Here is a 21,210-nt window from a genome sequence, read left to right as displayed (position 1 = left end):
CATCAGATTGTTTTTCAGAGTCCATAGTCTCTCATGATTCACCTCCCCTTCCAATTTCCTCCAACTCCCTTCTCCTCTCTAACTCCCCATGTCCTCCATGCTATTTGTTATGCTGCACAAATAAGTGAAACCATATGATAATTGACTCTCTCTGCTTATTTCACTCAGTTCTTATTCTATTTTCCTTCTGTTTTCAAAGTAATATATGGTGGTTCTACTCTTTTAAAAACTGTTGCATGCACAATTTTGAGGTTAAAATTTATTAATATTTTACCCTTATCTTTGGATTACATTCTATTATTGAAATAATTTTCTCTCATTTTGTTTAACCCCAGAAGACTTTATTATTATTGTTTTATATAGTCAGTGATCATTCCTCTTTGCCCCTGGAGTTCTTCATTTCTTCTTTCATCAAAGACCTTCCATCTGGGTCACTTTTTCTTCTCTCAGAAATAACTACTTAAGGGGCACCCGAGTGGCTCAGTTGGTTGAACATCTGACTCTTGGTTTCAGCTTAGGTCATGATCTCATGGGTCATGGGACTGAGCCCCAAGTCAGGATCCAGGGCTCAGTGGGTGGTCTGCTTGAAGATTCTCTCTCTGCCCTTACACCCACTTGCACACACATGTACTCTTTCCCTCTTTCTAAAATAAATAATTAAATAAGTCTTTTTTTTAAAAGAAATATATACTTAATATATGTTAATGAGACTCTACTGATGGCAAATCTTTTTTTATTTTTTTGCCTGGAAGTTTCTTCATTTCATTCTTTTTTCTTGAACAAACTGTACTTGAATAAATCTAGAAATCTGATTTGATGTATATTAAAACTCTCACCCTATGCTCATTTTATCAACTAGTAATTTGGTAATTTCCATTCTTAGTTTCTTTATGCTATATTCTGAATAATTTATTTTGACTTACTTTCTTGTTTGCCAATTGCCTCTTCAGCTATGTCCAATCTGCTATCAAACTTATCCATGGAGTTGTACATTTTATTTATTGTGTTATTCACTTCCAGATTCAATTTTCTTCATTTCTGAATCTGCCAGGTAGTTTTAAAAACATAGTTCATCACATTTATTTTCACGTTGGTCTTTTATTGCTGAAAAGAAAAAAAGAAAAAAACAGTAAGCTTAGTTGTTTTATAATTTGGGAGTAATCATGTAAATATCTGGAGACTTTATGGATCTATTTCTGTTGTCTGTATATCTAGTTCTTTTACGGTATCTTGTTTCTTTATATGATTTGTTATTTTTTTATTGTTTGCTATATATTTTCTTTGGAAATTTATTTGTGAGAATTCTTAGAATAAGATATATTCCATCAGAAGTCTGTTATTTGTCTGTCAGCTGCCTAGGAATACCAACAGATTGAACTTACTTGAGATTACTTCACATACACTGCAAATTCAAATGAAGGTGTTTCCCCCATCTTTCTGCTCAGTGTCAGGTGATTTTGGTAAGGGTGAGGTGGGTTTCATCCTGAGGGTGTATCCCTTTGGAGTTCTGACTTAATGATGTTTTCCTATTTGATTTCTTCTCTTGAGCAACCTCTGATCTCTCTCTTCTGTTCCCCTTGTTCCTTGAATTTGCTAACTTGGTAAATATCTTTGGGACTATGGTAGCTTTGGTAGTATCTTGCTCTCTCCAGGTCTCCACTTTCACTTAGGTTTTGGCCTGGAATTTTTTCATTGCTTTGTCAGCTTTTCAGTGCTCTTTAAAAGATACTCTTTAAGCTTTATATCCATAATTTATAGATTCTGGATATGGAGAGAGTTGAACCTCTCATACTTCTGGAATTAGAGCTGACAAGTAAACTTTTACTTGCAGATTTATCTTCACAGTTTTGTTTTACTACCATCATGGCAGATTATGAGGCAAACCCTTGTCTTGAGGGCTAGATTTTCCTTCCCTATTCTTTCACTCCCTCCTCCAAATCTATATAGAAGGTCAAGAAGTAAGACCAAAGTTTTCTTTTGACAGTGAATTCACAATATGTTCAGTCTCTTTGTGGAAAATCCATTTTGTGAGGAAAAAATATTCATGAGCATTTCTTCCTCACAGATGCTCCATAGAATTTACAAGTATAAAATCTGGCTATTTTATTTTTGACTCCATACAAGGAGACAGGACTGTAGGAGGAAGTGAGGTAAGTCCTGAGGCATCCATTCCAAGTGATTATCTTGTTCTGTAACACACATTCACTCCCCTCATCCCAGCTCTGAGGAAGAAGAATCTTAATCTCTCTCTCTCTTTTCTCTGAATGCATATAACAAGTTAGGGTGGGTCATCCAGTAGGTTGTGTGTAATCCCTGTTGTCTGCTATTCCCCCATTTGTCATTCTAAGTAACTAGTCTGACCCATTAGTGAAAGAACATAGTTTACCACAATTTTCCCCCAATTATCTTATAAATAGAGGCATTCATCTAACACAGATTCTAATAGTGTATTCCACCTGAGCTTTTAATTTGTTGGATCATGATGTCTTGTGGGTAGAAAGTATGCGCTAAATCATGTTTTTCTTCCTACATTCAGGCCCAGGGATAGGAATATTTTGCCAGCATCTTGAGTTGTGGCAAAAGTCAGAGTTGACGTGCAGTTTAGTTTTGTTCTCATCAATAACCTGTGAACAATATGAAGAAGTAGGAGAAATGTTATCACTAGCTATCAAACTGCTTTATGCGTTTGTGATAAATTGACAAATTCTTGCTATTTTTCTTTAGTAGTGTTTATTCCTAAATTCAACAGAAAGTCTTTTACTCAACTATATCTTAAAAAAATTTTCTCCTTCTTTACAGAAGTTCATTTTTGTATCTGTATAATGATGAAAACTATCATTTCTCCCAAACTTTATTCATTTACTGTGTTATTGCCTGAATTCTGCAGATGGAAAAGCAAGATGAAGTCACTTATTTTTATATTCAGGGCAAGCAAATATACTCTTCATTTCCTATCTCTGATTGTGAAATTGTTATATTTTATAGGAGCCAAGGGAATAGCGTCCTGTGTAATAATGAAACGCATAGCCTATGATACTGAAATAAAATAAGGAATTTCTCCAGTGTAATTAGAGTATGTCGTTGCTCCTTTTTTTTTTTTTTTTTTTTTTTTTTTTTTGAGTGCCTCATGTTGGGCAATAAATACAAATATGGCTAGAAAGAAATATTAGAAACCCCAAGCTGATAACCTTCAGACTCAAATCATGTTCTTGTTTGCTTCCAGACTCTCTTTTTAAATCAATATTGATTCAGAATTTTATTTATTCTGAGAAGATATGTGATTATCCAATAATTCATGGCTGTTCTATAGTGCAAATTCACTGCTTTGTCACAGTAGTCAAGAAAAATCATTTTTTCAGAAGTACATTTCCAATGCCCCCAAACGTGCATCTTTCAGCACTGCCTATAAAATCAGTCCATGAAGAAGCAGCCTGAGTGCTTTATGAATGTTTTCTTTTGCCTGTTCAGTGGAAGTGGAGGTTGTTTCTTCTAGGTATTACTTCTAAGGTTGACATTTTAACTGAATGTTAATGACTTGTGTTCATATAGAGTGAATTATTTCAAATGATGATGCAAACTATATAGAAACCAACTCCACAGATTAGAAAACCCTTTCTTAAAGCAGGGGATTGGACATTCTTGATGTAACAGTGGGTGATTTATTATTTTGTATGTTTAGGAAGTTACTCAGGCTGGGAGAAAAACAACCACTATAAGGTCATGCTGCCACAGTATTGTGTGGCATGAATCTGTGCTGAAGAAGTCTCATTTGCATTTTCATTAATCTTGCCATGTCCAACGTGGGGTCATGTTTTTGCCCTAGATGTGTTTCTGGAATGCACATCATTTTCTACATGAGGCACTGCCGTCATCAGGTGATGAAGCATGGTGCCCTGCCCTTTCTAACAACCTTCACTTCCACCAAGTGTGTTCCTCTGCAGTGCTTTTGGGATTGCCTCATCCTCTCTCACTGCTGCAGCCTCCGTCAGGCATCTACCCTCTTATCTCTGAAATACAACAGCAATCTTCTTGTCAGTCCCTCTGCCTTAACTTTCCTATTTCTTCTGCATCATACAGGTACATAAACACATGTTAGTTGTATTACTTTCTCAGAAGACTTGAGGAGATTCGTAAATCCTACTCCAACTCTGGATGATGTGTGTTTTTCTTCTAACTGCTCTCATGTCTCCTCCCCCAGGAATAACTCTTTGCTATGGCTGAGCATGTGCTTTTTCCAGCGTTCCCACATGGTACAATCTTCCCTTTAAGCATCCTCAAAATTTCTCTCCTCCAAAAAGTTATTCCATAAGTGTCATATCCAGCTTGGTCATGGAAACCTTTCTAGAACCATTGTCAATTATAGTCACTGTGACAATTTGACTTAAGTTGGGTTGCATTGATTCTACAATGACCTACTTTGGTTATGAGGGTAATTTACACATAACTTTCTGCTTCCAATGATCATCCCAAAGGCAGAAATTGTTTCCTTCTTTTGTTATTTTTAAAATATTTTTTGCTACTATCTATCATTTAATAGATGGCAAAATGGAAGTTCACAGAGAAAAATGGGAATTCTGCCAAGATCACAGTTTATTAGATGGCAGAGATGACATTTGATACCAAGAATTTTGATGCCCACTTTTTATTCACCAGTATGGGCTATTGTCTCCATTACTTCTTTTGTTAACTCCTACTGGTCTAAGACATTACAGATTGGATGCTGAGTTAATGGAGTAATTTTTCACATCAGTGCAATTCTAGGAATCTATTAACTTGCCTTTAATCCAGGTTGAATTCCATCTAAAATGATTAGCTGGTAATTGTCAAGATATTCTCCTATTTGTATCTTCATAATCTAAATTAAAGATATGAATTCAAAATTACATTGAAATTTAATAAAAATTTATTACAGAAACATCTATTGAGTGGCTGTTATATATGTATACATGAGACACCAAAGTAGGTAATAGCATTAGACTAACAACCAAGATCTGGTGTCTGTCTTAAAGGAGCTATTCATCTAGTAGGAGAAACAGTCATGTATATTAGCTTCCTCTTGCTGCTGTACTGGTTACCACAAATGTGGTGGCTTATAATCGCACAAATTTGTTATCTTATAATTCTGGAGGTCAGAAGTCCAATATAGGTCTCAGTAGGCTAAAATGAAAGTACAGGCCCAGCTGCATTTCTTTCTAGAGGCTCTAAGGAAGAATCCATTTTCTTACTTTTTCCAGCTTCTAGAGGCTGCCACATTCCTTGGCTCATGATTCTTTCCAACTTCAAAGCCAGCAATGGCCAGTTGAGTTTTTCTTCTATCATATCAGTCTGACCTTGTTTCCACAGTCACAGCTCCTTCTTTGATGTTTTTGTCTCCTTCTTTCCCATGTATGGACTGTCGTAATTATATTGGGCTCAACCAGATAATCCAAGAGAATCTCCCCATCTCATAGCCTTCAACTCAATCATACCCACAAAGTCCCTTTTGCTGTGTAAATTAAAATAATTCACAAATTTGTGGGATTTGGATGTGGGCATCTGTCTACCACAGCACATGCCTTAAGGCATAGTGTACCAAGTGCAATAATGCAAGTAACAGAAGTATGTGTGTCTCAGAGATAAATGGAATTAGTTATGTTGGGATGGGCTTAAATGAAAGTTCTCAGCATTAGTCTCTAATCAAAGTAGGCCCTACCCACCGGCACAGTAGCCAGTAGAAGGTTTCTGTCCTTGTCCTTCTCCTAGAGGGTGAGTGGGAATTTCTAAGAACTATAGGATTTCCTTAGCCATTGTCAACAGCACAAAGAGGGGAAAGGAACACGGTTCAAAGGGCACTATGCAAAACACCTGATTTGGGCTGAAATCATAGCAGTACAGAATTGCTAGAAGATCAGGTTTGAAGTGAGGGATGGTAGGAGATGAGGCTGGGAAGAGGGGCCTGTTTGTGAGAGGCCATGTGTGTTGGGCTAAGAAGTAGGAACATCTCCCTATAAGAAATGGCAAAGAATAGGATTCTTTATCCTTTGTTAAGACTTGGAGGAAAGAGACTTCTTTCCCTAGATGAAGTGGCGGGTCCTCACTTATAGACAGAACCATAAACATGTTTGTAAAAATCAAGTGTAAAACAAGTATTTGATGATTCAAAATTTTCCGGTAGCTGCTGTTGAATATTAAGGGAAGACTTAATTTTGTGGTATACCATTTTTCCTTGCTTTTCGGAAAGCTATCTGACTGGGTCATTCGTAGTAATTCCAAGTCCTACTTTTTCCCACCTTAGAGTTCTCTTTTTTGATATCTAAACCACACTACATTCTCTGAAAAATATACCTGAGGGAATAAAAGGTCTCAGATTTTTGGTTTTTATAACTGATTAGTGGTAGTTATATTGCCATTTTTTCTTTCAGAAACAGATTGCTTTTAAAGAAAAGAGTCTTTCCAAGCATGCCTGGCTGCTTTATCTTACCATTTGCATTCAACGGAATCATGTGAAATCCGTACCCATGAGTTGAATTAATTACCTGGACTATTTTCCTTAATCATCATGAATGATTTCTAGTAACAAAAATTGCATTGTGTAATTTTTGCACTGTGCAATACAGTTAACTATAATAACAAGTGTGTAACTTCTATAATGAATATTTTGTAGTGACTCTGTTGTCATAATAGTTTTGGTGATCTGAAAATCACATGAACTCAAGAAGCTCTTAAAATGATTACCTAATTATAATTACTTTTTCTGTAAGTTAGAAATATGAATTATATTCAGCTAACTAAGCCGTGTGATAGTTCAGCATTGTGGCTCTTTTCACTTAGCTGGCCTTTCAGTCTATTTATTCCAGAGATGCAATTAGAGCACATGAGGGCCTCCGAGAAAGCAAGGGCCTGTATTGATTTCAGGAAATAAAAAATTTGCATGACAATATAAATTCTGCCAGCACATGGGGCAGGCTGAAGTCATCACTTTCCAGCTGTCATGACTATATGGAATCAGCTAAATCTTATCATTCGACTGTGGCATTAGTGTATTTTCAGCCGAAATATAAGGCAGCCAGGATTTATAATCAGAAAGTGTCAGCTTTTCAGACAGATTTGACAACAGCATTTCATTTACACTGTGATCCACTTTTTCACTTTGTAAGGTACAAATCACACCAAAATTGGAAGCCAGCCTAGATACTTTTTTTTTTTTAAAGTAATCTCTTCGCCCAACATGGGGCTCGAACTTACAACCCCCGAGATTGAGTCACATGCTCTCCTGACTGAGCCAGCCAGGTGTCCCTTCAGCCTAGATACTTTTAAAGCAGTTTTGCCTATCTTTAATGTAATGTAAGAACGATGTAAGTTGCTAATCCCTTTTCATCTGCCTCCTCTCCCCACCCATCTGTGGAATTTCTGAGATCACCAGTGAGCAACTTCCTGCCAAGTGGCTCAGTATAGGCTTGGGTGTCAGACCATGTGCCTTCCAGTCCCACCTCCACCTCTTGTTAGCTGAGGGACTAGGGCAAATGAGCTCACCCGTTGTACCTCAATTTCCTCACTTGTAAGATGGAATGATAACAATGACACACCTTACAGAATTATGGAGCATTAGATAACATACACTGTGCAAGGGAGTATCATTCACATTGTTTTCTCTGTGGAATTGTGCAAAATGGCAGATGCATGTGCGAAGTACTTATAGTAGTCCCAGATACAAATAAACATTCGTTTAGTAATCATTTTTCTGTGGAGTTTATCATCTTCCCTCTTTCTTGCAATTCTTTCACTTTACTGAATGTCACTTTTCTGTTTCCCATCCTATAACTGTTTGATTTTACCTTTTACCCTTAATTGTGAAGAGGTCAGTTCCCAGTTGGGCAAAATCAGACAAGCAGTCAGGAAAAGAGAAGTTGACGGTGTGTCAGAGAACCCAGCACTGAAGTATATATAGACCATCTCAAACAGGAAGTATTTTATATACTTCCCCTTGAAGTAGAAACAAGTATTGGCATTGTAAGATATGGCCAGCTAGACAGAGTGGTAATCCCAGGTGGGATACGTTCTTAGTCTCTCTATGGCTTGTTTTCTTAATAGGCTAATAATGGTTTTCAGTCTACCTATATAATAAGGTTAATAAGAACTTGGAACAGCACTTAGCATTTAATGCTAAAAACATGTTAAATACTATTGTTCTTGTTGTTATAATAACATTATAACTGACAGTTCCTGAAGTTCTCCTTTATGGAGTTCATCACTTCATGATACAAACTTTGTGACTTCCACGTATTCATCTCAAGATTTGACCCAAGATTCCAGTTTCTTAACTCTGGATGAATAATGGACTTACAATCAGATGTCACTTCAAAATCAACCTCATGTTCTTTTTCTTTTAGCAACTTTGCAATTTCTTCACCCTGCTAATGTTCCCAAACTATTTCAGTAGCATTAATCTTTCCTTAAGTCTAGGCAAAAGACTAAAACTGATTGAGAATTATGGGTTCTTGGTCTGTAGTCACTTGATTTGAAACCATATTTAATTTCTTTTACCCTCCAAGTCATTCATGAAGTTCTGTTTGTTTTTTTCATGTAATTACATTGACTAATGATGAATATTCACTGGCAACTTACTAAGTGCCAGACACTGTTCTAAGCACTTTTGCATGTATTAATTCATTGTATCCTTATAACAACTTTATGGCAGAAGCACTGTTGTTATCCACATTTACAAATATGGAAACCAAGGCTCAGAGGTGAAATGATTGCTTCTATGCCACACAACTGCTTCGTGATGAATCTTGAATCTCTCTTTCTATCACTTCTGCCACCAGATGGGCAGTGGCTCACATTACTTCACCTCTATTATTACAACAGACTCCAAAGTTGATCTCCTTGATTTTGCATTTTGCCCTACAACTTGTATACTGCTGGTAGATTGCTCTCTTTAAGCACTGCTTTTACCATGTCATTCCTTTGTTCAAAATCATTGTATGGCTCCCAGTGGCCTAGGATGAATAAAATAAATTCCATCCCAATTTTTCAGGCTTTCTGTAGTCTGATTCTGTAGTGTCTATTCAGCTTTGTTTCCCCCTCCTCTTATCCTATTATCCCCAGTCAGACTGAGTTTTTCACCATCCCCACAACCACACTAATCATCTCTACCTTCATTCATTGCTACATGACTTCATTCATTACTACAGGTCTAAACTACACCCTTCCATCCCCAAATGTTGTGGCTCTAGGAACCCTTCCTTACTAATCTCAACTGAAAGTGACCTTTTCTTCCCTAGAACTCTCCTAACACTTTCTTTGTACCCTTCTTATGATATCATGTTCTGCTTTGTATTGTAGCAATTCTTGTACTTTTCTTATTTCTCTCCCCACTGGTTAGCTTGTTGAAGACAGAGACTGTTTCAGTAATCTTGTATCCCCTGCAGTGTATATTTTAATGCAGAACACATAACAGGTGATCAATAAATAGTTAGTGAATTTAACAGAATTCTAGTTTCATCCACCCAAAGTGTTTCTCTTTTCCCTCTTGTTCTATTCTAATCTTTCATAATCTCACTCCTTGAATGAGACCCTCTTGACTGTTCTAGTCCTTGATGAAACCGACTTTCTCAGAACTCTTGTAACACTTAAGGCAGATAACCACACATTTGAGTTCTTGATTAATTGTTTCATTTGGTATATTCACTGCTCATATGTTACAACACAGGACCTGGTAAATAAAGATTCTCAAGAAGTATTTGTTGAATGACTCAAATGTTGATCTTGTCCCACCAGTTAAGGTCTCCAAGATGCTGGTGCTCTTGACATATCATAGGTTCTTTATAAATATTCACTGACTCTTAGATTTCTGTTCCATGTGTGCCCTTATCTTCCTGTTGTCTTTTCGTCAGCCTGTGATTACACCAAAGAGCCCTCTGAGTCCTCAGAACACATGTCCCCATTTACAGGCAGAGTTGGATTCCTGACACATGGGGATTTTTGCCAGTCCCTTTTGAAATGCTCTGTTTAGTTTCAGGATGAGTCCTTCTCACAGGGACAAATCCCTAGAGGAAGTGGTGGGAATGCTTAGGTTGGGAAAGAGGCATCAGGGATTTGGGATTGCAAAATACAGGTCACTGACCAGAGACGATTTTACAGAACTTAGTGTCCTGGGTCTCATTACACAATGCATGTCATGGGAAAAGGCCATTCTGTGTGTACTTTGTCCTGTTTAAAAACAGGGATAGCATATCATATTCATGATGCAGTAATAAATGACATCTCCCCAGATGGCATGAAGCCTGCCAATAGGATCTTCAAAAACTCAATTAAAAATAATATTTATATAATATAATAATGACTGGTGTATACCATATAGCCAGTGTGGCAGACCCAACTAATATTTCAACTTCTTGAAGGAAAGCCTTATCTACTGAGAAAAAGGGGAGAACTAAATAAGCAGGCATCTCTATTATACTGTGCATCTTGTGAGCACTCAGCAATACTTGGTGATGGCAGATGGTAGAATGGCTTTGCAGAGCAGAAGGGCTGCAAGTTTTGTTACCCTGAATGGAATCTATAATATTTCCACATAGAACAGTGGGAGATATGTGTATGCTATGCTTAGACTATGGTCCTTAAATCTTCCCAGTCTTGCTTCTTATCGGAGAGAGGGAAAGGACTGGCAGATGTAGCCAAGGCATAATTGATGTTTCCCTGGACCAAAGGATGAATTCAACAGTGTGCTGGAGAGTAGCCAAGATGTAGATTTTTCTTTATTCATATTTCATATATATTTATTTGCGATTTCTTTGGCATACATGCTTAAAAAGTCTTTGTTTTAAATGCAGGTAACCCAAGGACATTTGATCCTAACTTCAAGGGGCCTATTGCCAAAAGGTAAGCAATTCTTTCCCTTGAAATATATTTTTTAACAAGCACAGAAGGTTTAGTTTTGGTACCATTTTCTGGTCACTGGAAAATTGTATCTGCTCTGAAGGGGAAATGACTTATTTTTAGCCAAAATTTCACCTTATTTATGTAGAGAAAATATGGAAAATAAATATTTCCATGACTCATGAATATCCTTTCCTATTCAGGAACTGAAACGTATTCAATTATTAGACCAAAGAGTTTGTACTGCTTAAAAAGAGAAGCTTAAAAATGTTCTACAAGACATAATCACTCTGTAGAGGAGCAAGCACGTTGAAGCCGTTGTTTTGTTCACCTGTTTACTCTATGTTTCACCACTGCAATGCAGAGTTGCTATGCCAACTTCTTCCACACCAGGTATTTCTGCTACCCAGTTTCCAAAAGCAGAAAGCTTTTTTAGAGACCGCCATTCACCACTGCATCATGTAAGCTTCAGATATTTTAGAATGCTCTGGGGAAATAGGTACTTATCTCAACTGGTGCTTCTCTCTAAGTTGTGTGGCATGTAAAAACTATTCAGTAGTTCACAGGTCTCTTTTATTATTACTTTCACCCTCTATTCCCAGGCTTCCTGCTAATCAGGAAGGGGTTTGCAGGGCAGAATAGGTAAAAATGAGGAGAAAATCATGCTGTTGGTAGCTGGGTTTTGCTTAGCTTTGACTTTGATTTCTGGTACTTGTATGTCATAATAAATTGCTAGATGAAATAATAATCAGCATGCTTGTTTGCTCTTGCCAACCATCAGCATGTAGATTAGCATTTACTGTTACATGCCTGCGATATCCCAGCTCTAAACAAATATGCGTTCAGTATTTTGCAGAATTAGTATTTTAATTCTGCAAAAAGCCAAGTTGGTTGTTTGGGATTATTTATTTGAAGGTGTACCAGTGCTGCTTTAGATTAAGTCTGAAATCTCTCATTCTTCCCGTGATAACACCATGGGTACATTCTGTTGTCTGGTATACAAACAGCCCCATTCAGTGTGTAGGTTACTTTTACTGCATTTGCATTGATTTTACAATAACTAATTTGTGAGAATTGAATCTAGCTTATTGGCCCTAAGGGACCTCTAGATAGAATTGGATTCAACAGTAGTAGTAGTTGTAGCAATAATAATAATAATAATAATAGTAATAATAACGTGATGCCACATTTGGACAGACAGAATACAGATTAAAGGTGTGCCTTTTGTAGCCATAGAGAAGAAGGCAAAGTTACGCCTGGCTGGCTTTAGGTGTGGGGGTGAAGTTGAGATCTGACTTTAGTTATTTAGAGTTTAATGATGGAAGCAGGTAATCCAGGTAAAGTCTAAACTACTGTGATAATCACTATGAAGAAGGTAATTTATTTTTACTAAGGGATGATTTAGGCACCACAGAGGCCTTCAAAGGTGAAATGGTCATTATTTGGGCATACTCCCCCATTCTTAAATCCAAGACCAGGGGAAAGTGTTGTAAAACCACAGGGGCTTAACTCTAGGAAGACACAGTTAACCCATTTGTAACTTTTCTATAATGCCCTTCCTGGGAAAGTAATTGTGGTGTTTTATGAGCAAATGAGAAAGCCCAGATTCTTTACATTACCTTGGGCAGCAGGGCCAGCTTTAATAATGCCTTTTGCTTACAGATACCACTTCCCCTCATAGAGATCCGCATTATTATCAGATATTCAGGCCAGCCTTTCCAGCATTCTTTCCTTGTCAGTCGACCCTGTTCTGTACACCTGTCTCCGTTCACAAGGATATCATTTGTACCTAGAGATCACCCAACTGTAGTTATTTCTGGGAGAGGTGAAGGAGTGATGGTAGGGCCATGGGAGATATTAACTCAGTTTCTCTTTTGTTCCCATCTACTAAGAATTGGACCTATGGGAACCAATGACCCGTAAGATTGATCCTCTCCACGGAAGGGTGATTTTGATAGTTTAAATTGTTTTTCCAGTTCCTTTTGAAAAGTTGTTATCCAGTGCTCAGGCTTTGTTCCGTATATTCAACAGATTTTTTAAGAGTTTTTTTTTTTTTTTAAAACATTGGATTGAGATTATGAGCTTGGTAAAATGAAGTGGCAGTGAAATGAATGCAAATAGAAAAGAAAGAAATAAGCCTCTTTTGTAAGACGCTACATGAGAAATTCCATGTGTGATTTAGAACCAAGAAAAAATTTTTATTTAATGGAGAATTAGTTTACTTTCTTCTGTTAGATAAGGAGAACTGTGTAATCCACTATATTTCTCCTTTTGTACTGAATAAGCTGATAAACTTAATTTCAATGCCAGCAACTATATTAGTCTTTGAGTCAAGAATTTATTTTCGGGAGTTTGAATTTCTATTTCTATTTTAATAACTGTTGCACCCAGGTATTTTAAGTCATTTCATTTAAGTTTTCTTTTTTTCTGGAAAGAGGCAGCATATAGGTAGACAGGTAAATAGAAATAAAAGGCCTACATATTCCATAATTGCCTTTTCCCTTTATACACAAAACAGATGAAGGACATATGACTGATACTCATCAAATTGTAGGTTTCACAATGCTGAAAATAACTATTATTATGAAGGGTAGAAAATCTGTCTGAAATGTAATAAAATGACTTTATTTCTACCTTAAGCATTGGGAAGATGTGTCAAATCCACTATCATTTAGGAGTTCAAGAAGAGAAAGAAACAGGGTTCATTAGGGATGTGGTAGAGGGGATTCACTCACATAAAAGAGCTGGACTAAATGACCTCTAAGTCCTTTCCAACCTTGAAATTTCACGACTGATTCAATTAATGCCAAAGCATAGAAGGAAGAATCCAGCTTCTGGCCTAAGTGATAAACATGTAAAGTACTGTACTGATATCCTCTTGTGAATTCTGAAGTGCCATTATCAAGTACACATCTCAAGTTATTGTGAGAATATAATGCTTTCTCTTAAATTTATGCAGTTCTCATTGGCTACTTGTTGAAATAATTGGTGTGCTTTTTTGGTTATACCAATTATAACATCATTATTTTTATTTCCTTCCATTTCCTTTCATCTTTGGAGACTATTTTAAAGTTTTCAAAGGGAGTGCTGTGGATATAGGCTTTTTATTTCAAAATATTTTACAAGTCAAAATGGCTTGTAACTTCCTTTCTTCCCTCACGTTCTCTCCAGTAGTGGTTTATTCTCTAACACTCTCCTCACACTGATTTTGTGAAGGTTACCAATGATTTCCATCTTTCCAGGTGGTTTCTTTTGTTTTAACCTTGCAGCAATATTTGACAAAGGTGACCATTCTATTTTTTGAAACATTTTTTCTCTTGTTTTTTTTTTTTTTTACCTCATACTCACCTGAAACTTCTTTTACCTTATTGGCCTCTACTTTTCAGTTTTCTCAATCTTGGATTGATCTCCAAATGTTGGAATGACATAAGACTTGGTCCTTGGCCATCTACTCTTCTCCTTCTCTAGTCTATTTTTAGACTAAGCCAATAACTCTAAGTATTATTTGTATGTCATTGACTCCCAAGCTTGTATTGTTACCAATGATTCTTCCATTGACCTGGGTATTTCTGGATTTCTCTGCCTACTTGACATGTCTCTTTGAATTCTTAGTACTTACTCACACTTAATGTGGCCCAACCAAGCTCTTGATTCCTACTCTCACCCCAAGTTCTAAACCTGCCCCCATCAGTTTTCTCCATTTCAGAAAATAATACCAATATCCATTAGGTTACAGATCCTTGGTTTCTTTTCTTTTCTTTTCTTTTTTCCATCTCCCACATTCGCTCCATTACTGGCTTTAGCTCTACAATATATCTCCAGGCCAATGGCTTCTCCACCTTTCCCGCTACCACCTTCATCCATGTCTCCATACATTCTGCCTATACTTTTGCACTGGACACTAGAGTGGTCTTCCTTTTTACACTCCTGCTTTTCTTAAACCCATTATCCACACAAGACCCTGAGTGAACTTTCAAATCATAGATGAAATTATGCAGCTCTTCTACTTATATATTTTCAGTAGCTTCCCATAGCACTTTGATAAGATCTCAAACTTACTGGGCCTTATATGAGTGCCCTTTGTGTAATTCACTGATTTTTTTCTCTACCACTCTTTCTCTCTTTATCCTCTCATTGTAGCTGTACTGGGATTCTTTGAAATTTTTGAACATTCTGAACTTACATCCATCTTGGAGACTTTGTGATTATTATTCCTCTACCTGAAATGTTTTGCCCCCAGAACTTTATATGGCTGGCTGCCTCTTATTATTTCTCTCCTAACTGCCATTGCCTAAGAGGTCTTAATGACACTCTCCCCCCCCCCCCTCACCTTTTTTTTTTTTTTTGAAGATTTTATTTATTTATTTGACAGACAGAGATCACAAGTCAGCAGAGAGGCAGGCAGAGAGAGAGGAGGAAACAGGCTCCCCACTGAGCAGAGAGCCCGATGTGGGGCTCGATCCCAGGACCCTGGGATCATGACCTGAGCCAAAGGCAGAGGCTTTAACCCACTGAGCCACCCAGGTGCCCCCCCCCACCTTTTTTTAGTAGCTTCAACTTTTTATTTAAATTCTAGTTAATGAACATAGTCACTCTCTGTGACATCACTTAGTTGTATTTATTTTATAATATTTATCACTACTGAAAAACTGCTTTAGTCCTTTCTTTGCTTACATAGTTAATGCCCAGTCTAAAATATCAGGTCAATGAAAAGCAAGAACTCTGTCTGTTTTGTTGATCAGTCTATCCCCTGGATTTAGAAAGTCCCTGACACATATGTATTTGTTGTACAACTAAGTGAACTATTACCCTAGCTTCAAGATGTGCTGGAGATGTGCTGGGAAGGATGGAAGCTAGTTGGAATAAAGGCAGGGTACCATTTAGAAGACTTACTTCAGTAATCCAACTGAGAAATGATTAAAACATGGACTAAGGCAGTGGCCCTGGGAGAGAAGTTTAAGAGCTAATGAAAAAGCAAAGCCTTTAAGGCTTTTGTACTGACTGTATGTTGGGGGTAGAATAAAGAATTTAGCATGACTGGGCCTGATAGTCAGATGGGCTGTGGTTATGATTATCAAATCAGGGAACATAGGAGGAGAAGAAGGATGGTTACGAAGGGTAGAGAAAACCGTAAGTAAGTTTAGATTTAGAAGTGTTGAATTTGGGATTCCTGTGGCATACCCAGGGAGGAATATTTAGTACAAAGTCAGGAATATACTTCTGAGGCTCTTTAAAATATTGATATATTTCTTTTAACTAAAAAAGTATGTAAATAAAGAGGAAAATTTTAAAGAATATTAAAGTGTAATAAAAAACTTTAGGGGTCTGCTTGTGCCTGGGTGGCTCAAAGCATCTGCCTTTGGCTCATGTCATGATCCCAGGGTCCTGAGATCAAGGCCCACATTGGGCTCTCTGCTCAGTGGGAGCCTCCTTCTCCCTCTTCCACTCCACCTGCTTGTGCTCTCTCTCTCTGTCAAATAAATAGATGAAATATTAAAATAAATAAATAAATAAAACCTTAAAAAAATAGTAAGTTTTCTCTTTTGAGAAATACTCCCTGGTCATCCCTAGAGTATACTGTATGTACTTTCTTGGTGCTCTCAGAATACACTGTGTACTTCAATACTGTATTGTAATTAGTTGTTTTCTTGGCTTATTCTTCAATTAAACCATGGGTTCTGCTAAGTAGTAACAGTTTGATCATGTTGCACCCTCTATTCACATTTCACCAGTGAGTTCCCACTGCTAAACATTAATTCCCATGCCTAATTTATCTTACTATACACAAATTTATCTTACTATATCTGCCTAAACTACTTTTCCTCCCTATGCTCTGTCTGTCTCTTGCTCTCTCTCTTTCTCTGTGGAGTTTCTAAACCCTTGAATGAACTTTCTGTTGAATCAAACCAGTCCTGTATACTTCTGCAGGGCCTGAAAATTTATTATATCAGTGCCCTAGAATTACAACTCAGGGATGATAACTGGCACTAACAAAGTCACAAGAGACTGATGTATAACACCAGAATACCAATGCAGTAATTTACATTAAGAAATTATGCTGAGCAGACCTGGTGTTCATGTTGGCCTGACCAGCACATTGCTCCCTTTAGGCAAACTGCATGAGAAACCTAATTATTAAAAGGTTGCTTGATGAGTGTATAGTTCGAACAAGGGAATTGCATGAGTAGAATATCTAATGGCATCAGGGGCTGGCTGCCTATGGTGTCTCTCAATGGAGTGGGATCCTTACATGAGTTTGATTTGGTGCTCTAACCTTGAGTGTGCTTGAAGGGCAGAGCTGTTTGATCATTATTTGCAATTCTCTTTAGATATGTTAATAAAGTCAATAAGTTTAAAATCAGGCTTGCTGGACTAGGAGGCTTATAATATCATAGAACTGATTATGTACATTTCTGCTTTAATTTTGTGTTGATTTCTTAGTTTAACTCTTGGAAAGCAGCATTATTTTGCGTACTCTCAAGTTTTGGGGAAACACTTTACTGTTACATAAAGTGATAGTGTTCCTTGCTTAATGGCCCTGCTCAGGAACCACCCCTTCTGACCCCAGTCTCAGTGTATCTTCCCTCCACTGAAATCCTGCAGCTTTTGGTGTGAATGATATTCAGTACATTCTACTTGTGATTGCTTTTTAACTTCTGTACTCGTGTATTATTTTGTCATTTGACCTGTAACTCCCTTGAAAGACAGAGATCTGCATTCAGTATATATGTGAGTAATTAATGACAAGGGCTGTCTTTCCCCCACCCCCAATAATACCACTAGCTAGAGCATCTGCTCCTTTGATGACATTCTGATTTTAAAGAATGGGGTTATTTCTTTCATGGCTGTGTTTATAAATGTTAATATTCTTCTAATCTGCACCTTTCAGATTTTTCCATTAAAAAATAAATAAAATCAACAAAGTCCATCCCTATGTCCTGAGAAGATAATATATGACCTTTATCATAGGCTACTAACTGTAGCAATTTGGACTTTATTTTTTCAGACTTGGGCCCACAGGTCAAGCAAATGGTCATAACATTTTAATGGCTTTGCTCTAACATAAAATGAATGAGATAAACAGAATAAACTGAGCTTTTTACACTGGGACCTATAAATCTTTGACCTGCCTTGACCTGGAATACTTGGATCTGCACTGCATACAGTGTCATGCCCTCTGTGGACACTTCATAAAAACTAACTGAATTGAAAATTGGTCTGAGGTATATTCCAAAAGCCCTAGTAATACAAGTAGCTCAGAGAACTCTGATGCTATTTCCTTATTAGCTGAGAGTTGAATTTAGGACTTTGAACTCCCATATCATACCACTGTCATCTGAACATGGTATGGAATTTGGATAGCTTCTCAGCAAGAGTTTTAAAGTCCTAGAGTTAAAACCTATTAGTAAGGGTTTACTTATATATGGTGACTGCTTTGTCTCAAATATGGTAGTGCTATGGCGACCCTGCAGCCTCTTGTGTTTTTCCATAGGTTCTATGTCACTCTGCTTCCTCCTCAGCCTCATTTACCTTTATTCATTGAACAAAATTTTTATACATGTAACTCTGTGATAAGAATTATGCTAGTTGGTGATAACACAAAAATAAGATGTCCTTGTCCTCAAGGAATTAGACAATAGAAGAAACAGGCAACTGAAAAAAACTTTATGGTTCAATGTAGGAAGTACAAGTGGTGGGAAAAAACGACCTCTTAGCTGTGGAAGTCTTATGTGGCTGCTGTTCCAAAGACTAGTATTGATTTATTTTCATTCAACAAATATTTATTGGTCATCTGATATTTTCCCAAAATCTTATAGGCATTAAATACATAGTGATAAGCAAGATAGATACAGCACCTGTGTTTTTGGAAGAGGGAAGAGACAGGGCAGACAACATCTGAAAAATGAACTAACAGTATTACAAAGTGAAAACTATGAGAAAGAAAACAAAACAGTATGATGTGATAATGCATAGCTGAGGATGAGGGTGGGCTCTCATTTAGACTTTGTGGCCGCAGTAGACCTCTTTATAGAGCTGACAATTGAAATGAGACTTGATTGGTAAGGAGGAACTAGCTATACAAAGATTGAGGACATGGCACTTCAGACAGAGGAATAGAAAAACATTAAGTCTTTAAAGCAGGAATAAGTTTCTGTGTTCAAAGAGCAGAATGAAGGCTGGTGTGACTGCAGTATGATGGAAAGGAGATGGGGTTGGCAGTGGGTTGGTAGGTGACTCCCGCAAGCACATTATAGCTTGTGTGTATAAGTGTGATGCAGAGCCATTGGTAGGTTTTAGGGGAATGAGTTAATCTAATACATGTTCTTAAAACTCATTTTACTGCTGTGTAGAGAATGATTTTTAAGAGTCCAAAAGCAGCAGCAAGGAGATCCATAGGAAGTCTTTGCAGTCATCTAAGTGGAGGAGTCAGACTTAGACTAGGGTGGTGGTAGTGGCGATGGATAGATGTGAATACATTCAATATATTTTTTGGTAGTAGAGATGACAGTACTTACTAGTGTGAGATGAGAGAAAGAAGTCAAGGAAAACTGCTAGATTTGTAAGTTGAACAACTAGGTGGATGATAATTCTCTATATGAAGAATGGAAATAGTAAGGGAGGAACAAGTTTGCTATCGTAGGACTTCTATTTTGGCTGTGTTATGTTTAAGTTGTAGAGTAATAGATATTCTTGTGATGATGCTATAAATGAGCCTGTAGCTCAGTGAAGAATAAGGTGAGGGCTAACCATTGAGAATTGGTGGGGGGCAGTTATTGGTGTAGAGATAATATTTTAAGCCAAGTGTCTGGATTATATCACTTAGGAGGGTGAAGAAGAGACCTAGGGATAAACTCTGAACTTGACCACTTTTGAGGGGGGTCAGTCAGAGGTAGAGGAGCCAGCAAAGGAGACAGAAAAGGCACCCATGGGTTAGCAGAAAATCAAGGAGTTTGCAACTTTTAGAAGCTGAAAGTAGTGATACAAGAAGAGATGGATGGGTGGATAGATGGATGGATGGATGTGATCAATTGTGTTGATTGCTTTGGGAGATCAAGCAAGATAAAACTAAGAAGCGACTATTGGATTTGGCAATACAAAAGTTATTAGTGACCTACCTCATCCGCTCAATCTCAGTGATGTAGTGGGCACTTAAGTCTGATAGGGAGAGTTAATTAAAGAATATGAGGTGAAAATCTGGAGGTGCCCACTAGAAACAACTCTTTCAATAAGTTTTATTGGAGGATGAGGGGTATCTGGGATTAAAGTAGAGTTTCTAAATATAGAGGATACTAGAACATGGTAGTGTATGGTGCTAGAGATGATCCAGGGCGCTATTGATGCAAAAGAAAGGGCAAATTATAGAAACAAAGTCCTGAAGATGAAATCCAGAACGTGACTGGAGAGTGAGCTTTGGTAGGAAGAGAGATACCTAATCCATATAGCAAGATGGTAAACTGGGGATTAGGTGTCAATAGTTTTTTTTTTTTTTTTTTTTTTTTTGATGATGGAAAGAGGGAGATTCTTATTTCTTGCTTTTAATTTCTCAATGAAATTGAGAAAGACAAGGATGGGCTGTTGGTGGTAGTAGTGGTGGTAGCAGGCCCATGTGTGTGAGCGCTGAGAGGAGAATGTACGAAGCAAACATTTTGGAAAGTGAAGAGGTGAACATGATATATTATTAATCCAGAATACATATATTTTGCATTTCCCATATAGAGTTTATTATTCTAGTTTTATAAAAATTTAAGGGAACCCAAAATTTGGTCATTGTTCTAATGGAGCATAATGATTTTTAGACACATGTCTAAAAATTTTTGTTCTGTGAACAAAAATATCCTTGGGGCACCTGGGTGGCTCAGGCGACTAAGTGACTGACTCCTGGTTTTATTACCACATGCTTTTCAAATATTGTTGTATTCAGGCTGTTTTGCAACGGAATGAATTTGTTTTTCATTTGTTCTTCACCATTTTAACACTTACAGTTTGAATTCTTTTGGCAGGACAATGGGAAGAGAAACTTTTTTTTTTTTTTCTGTTTAAAAATTGGACGTACTTTGTGTCCATTTAGAGCAGGAGACATGTGAGTGGGCACAGTGGGGAAGCCAATAGGGCTGAAGGCAACAAACAGTTTCTAAAGGCTTGGGCACAGGACTGTGGGACTCACTCCGTGACTGTGAAATGAAACCTCTGGAGGCAATCCTAGTAATAGCATCTCATTATGGAATTTCTGAGTCATTCAGATACCAGCAGTGTGGAGCCAGTTTCCTGAGTCTTAATAGAACCAAAAATACTTGTTCTATACTCCAAAAATACTCCAGAAAACCCAGGAGTAGAAAGAGCATTATCAGG

At 37.4% G+C, this 21,210-nt stretch overlaps 1 protein-coding gene across 1 annotated transcript in view; it reads left to right on the top strand.

Moving 5' to 3' along the window:
- SLC44A5 (solute carrier family 44 member 5) overlaps positions 1-21,210 on the top strand; it is a 398,499-nt gene that overhangs the window by 209,689 nt on the left and 167,600 nt on the right. Inside the window, exon 3 of the mRNA XM_059376880.1 lies at positions 10,815-10,863. Within this exon, the coding sequence (XP_059232863.1) occupies positions 10,815-10,863 (49 nt within the window). The remainder of the gene's footprint in view (positions 1-10,814; positions 10,864-21,210) is intronic.

Source organism: Mustela nigripes, chromosome 14 (assembly GCF_022355385.1).
Source record: "Mustela nigripes isolate SB6536 chromosome 14, MUSNIG.SB6536, whole genome shotgun sequence".
Lineage (NCBI taxonomy): Eukaryota > Metazoa > Chordata > Mammalia > Carnivora > Mustelidae > Mustela > Mustela nigripes.
Note: the sequence above shows the minus strand (reverse complement) of the source record. Positions and strands in the feature narration are given on the sequence as shown.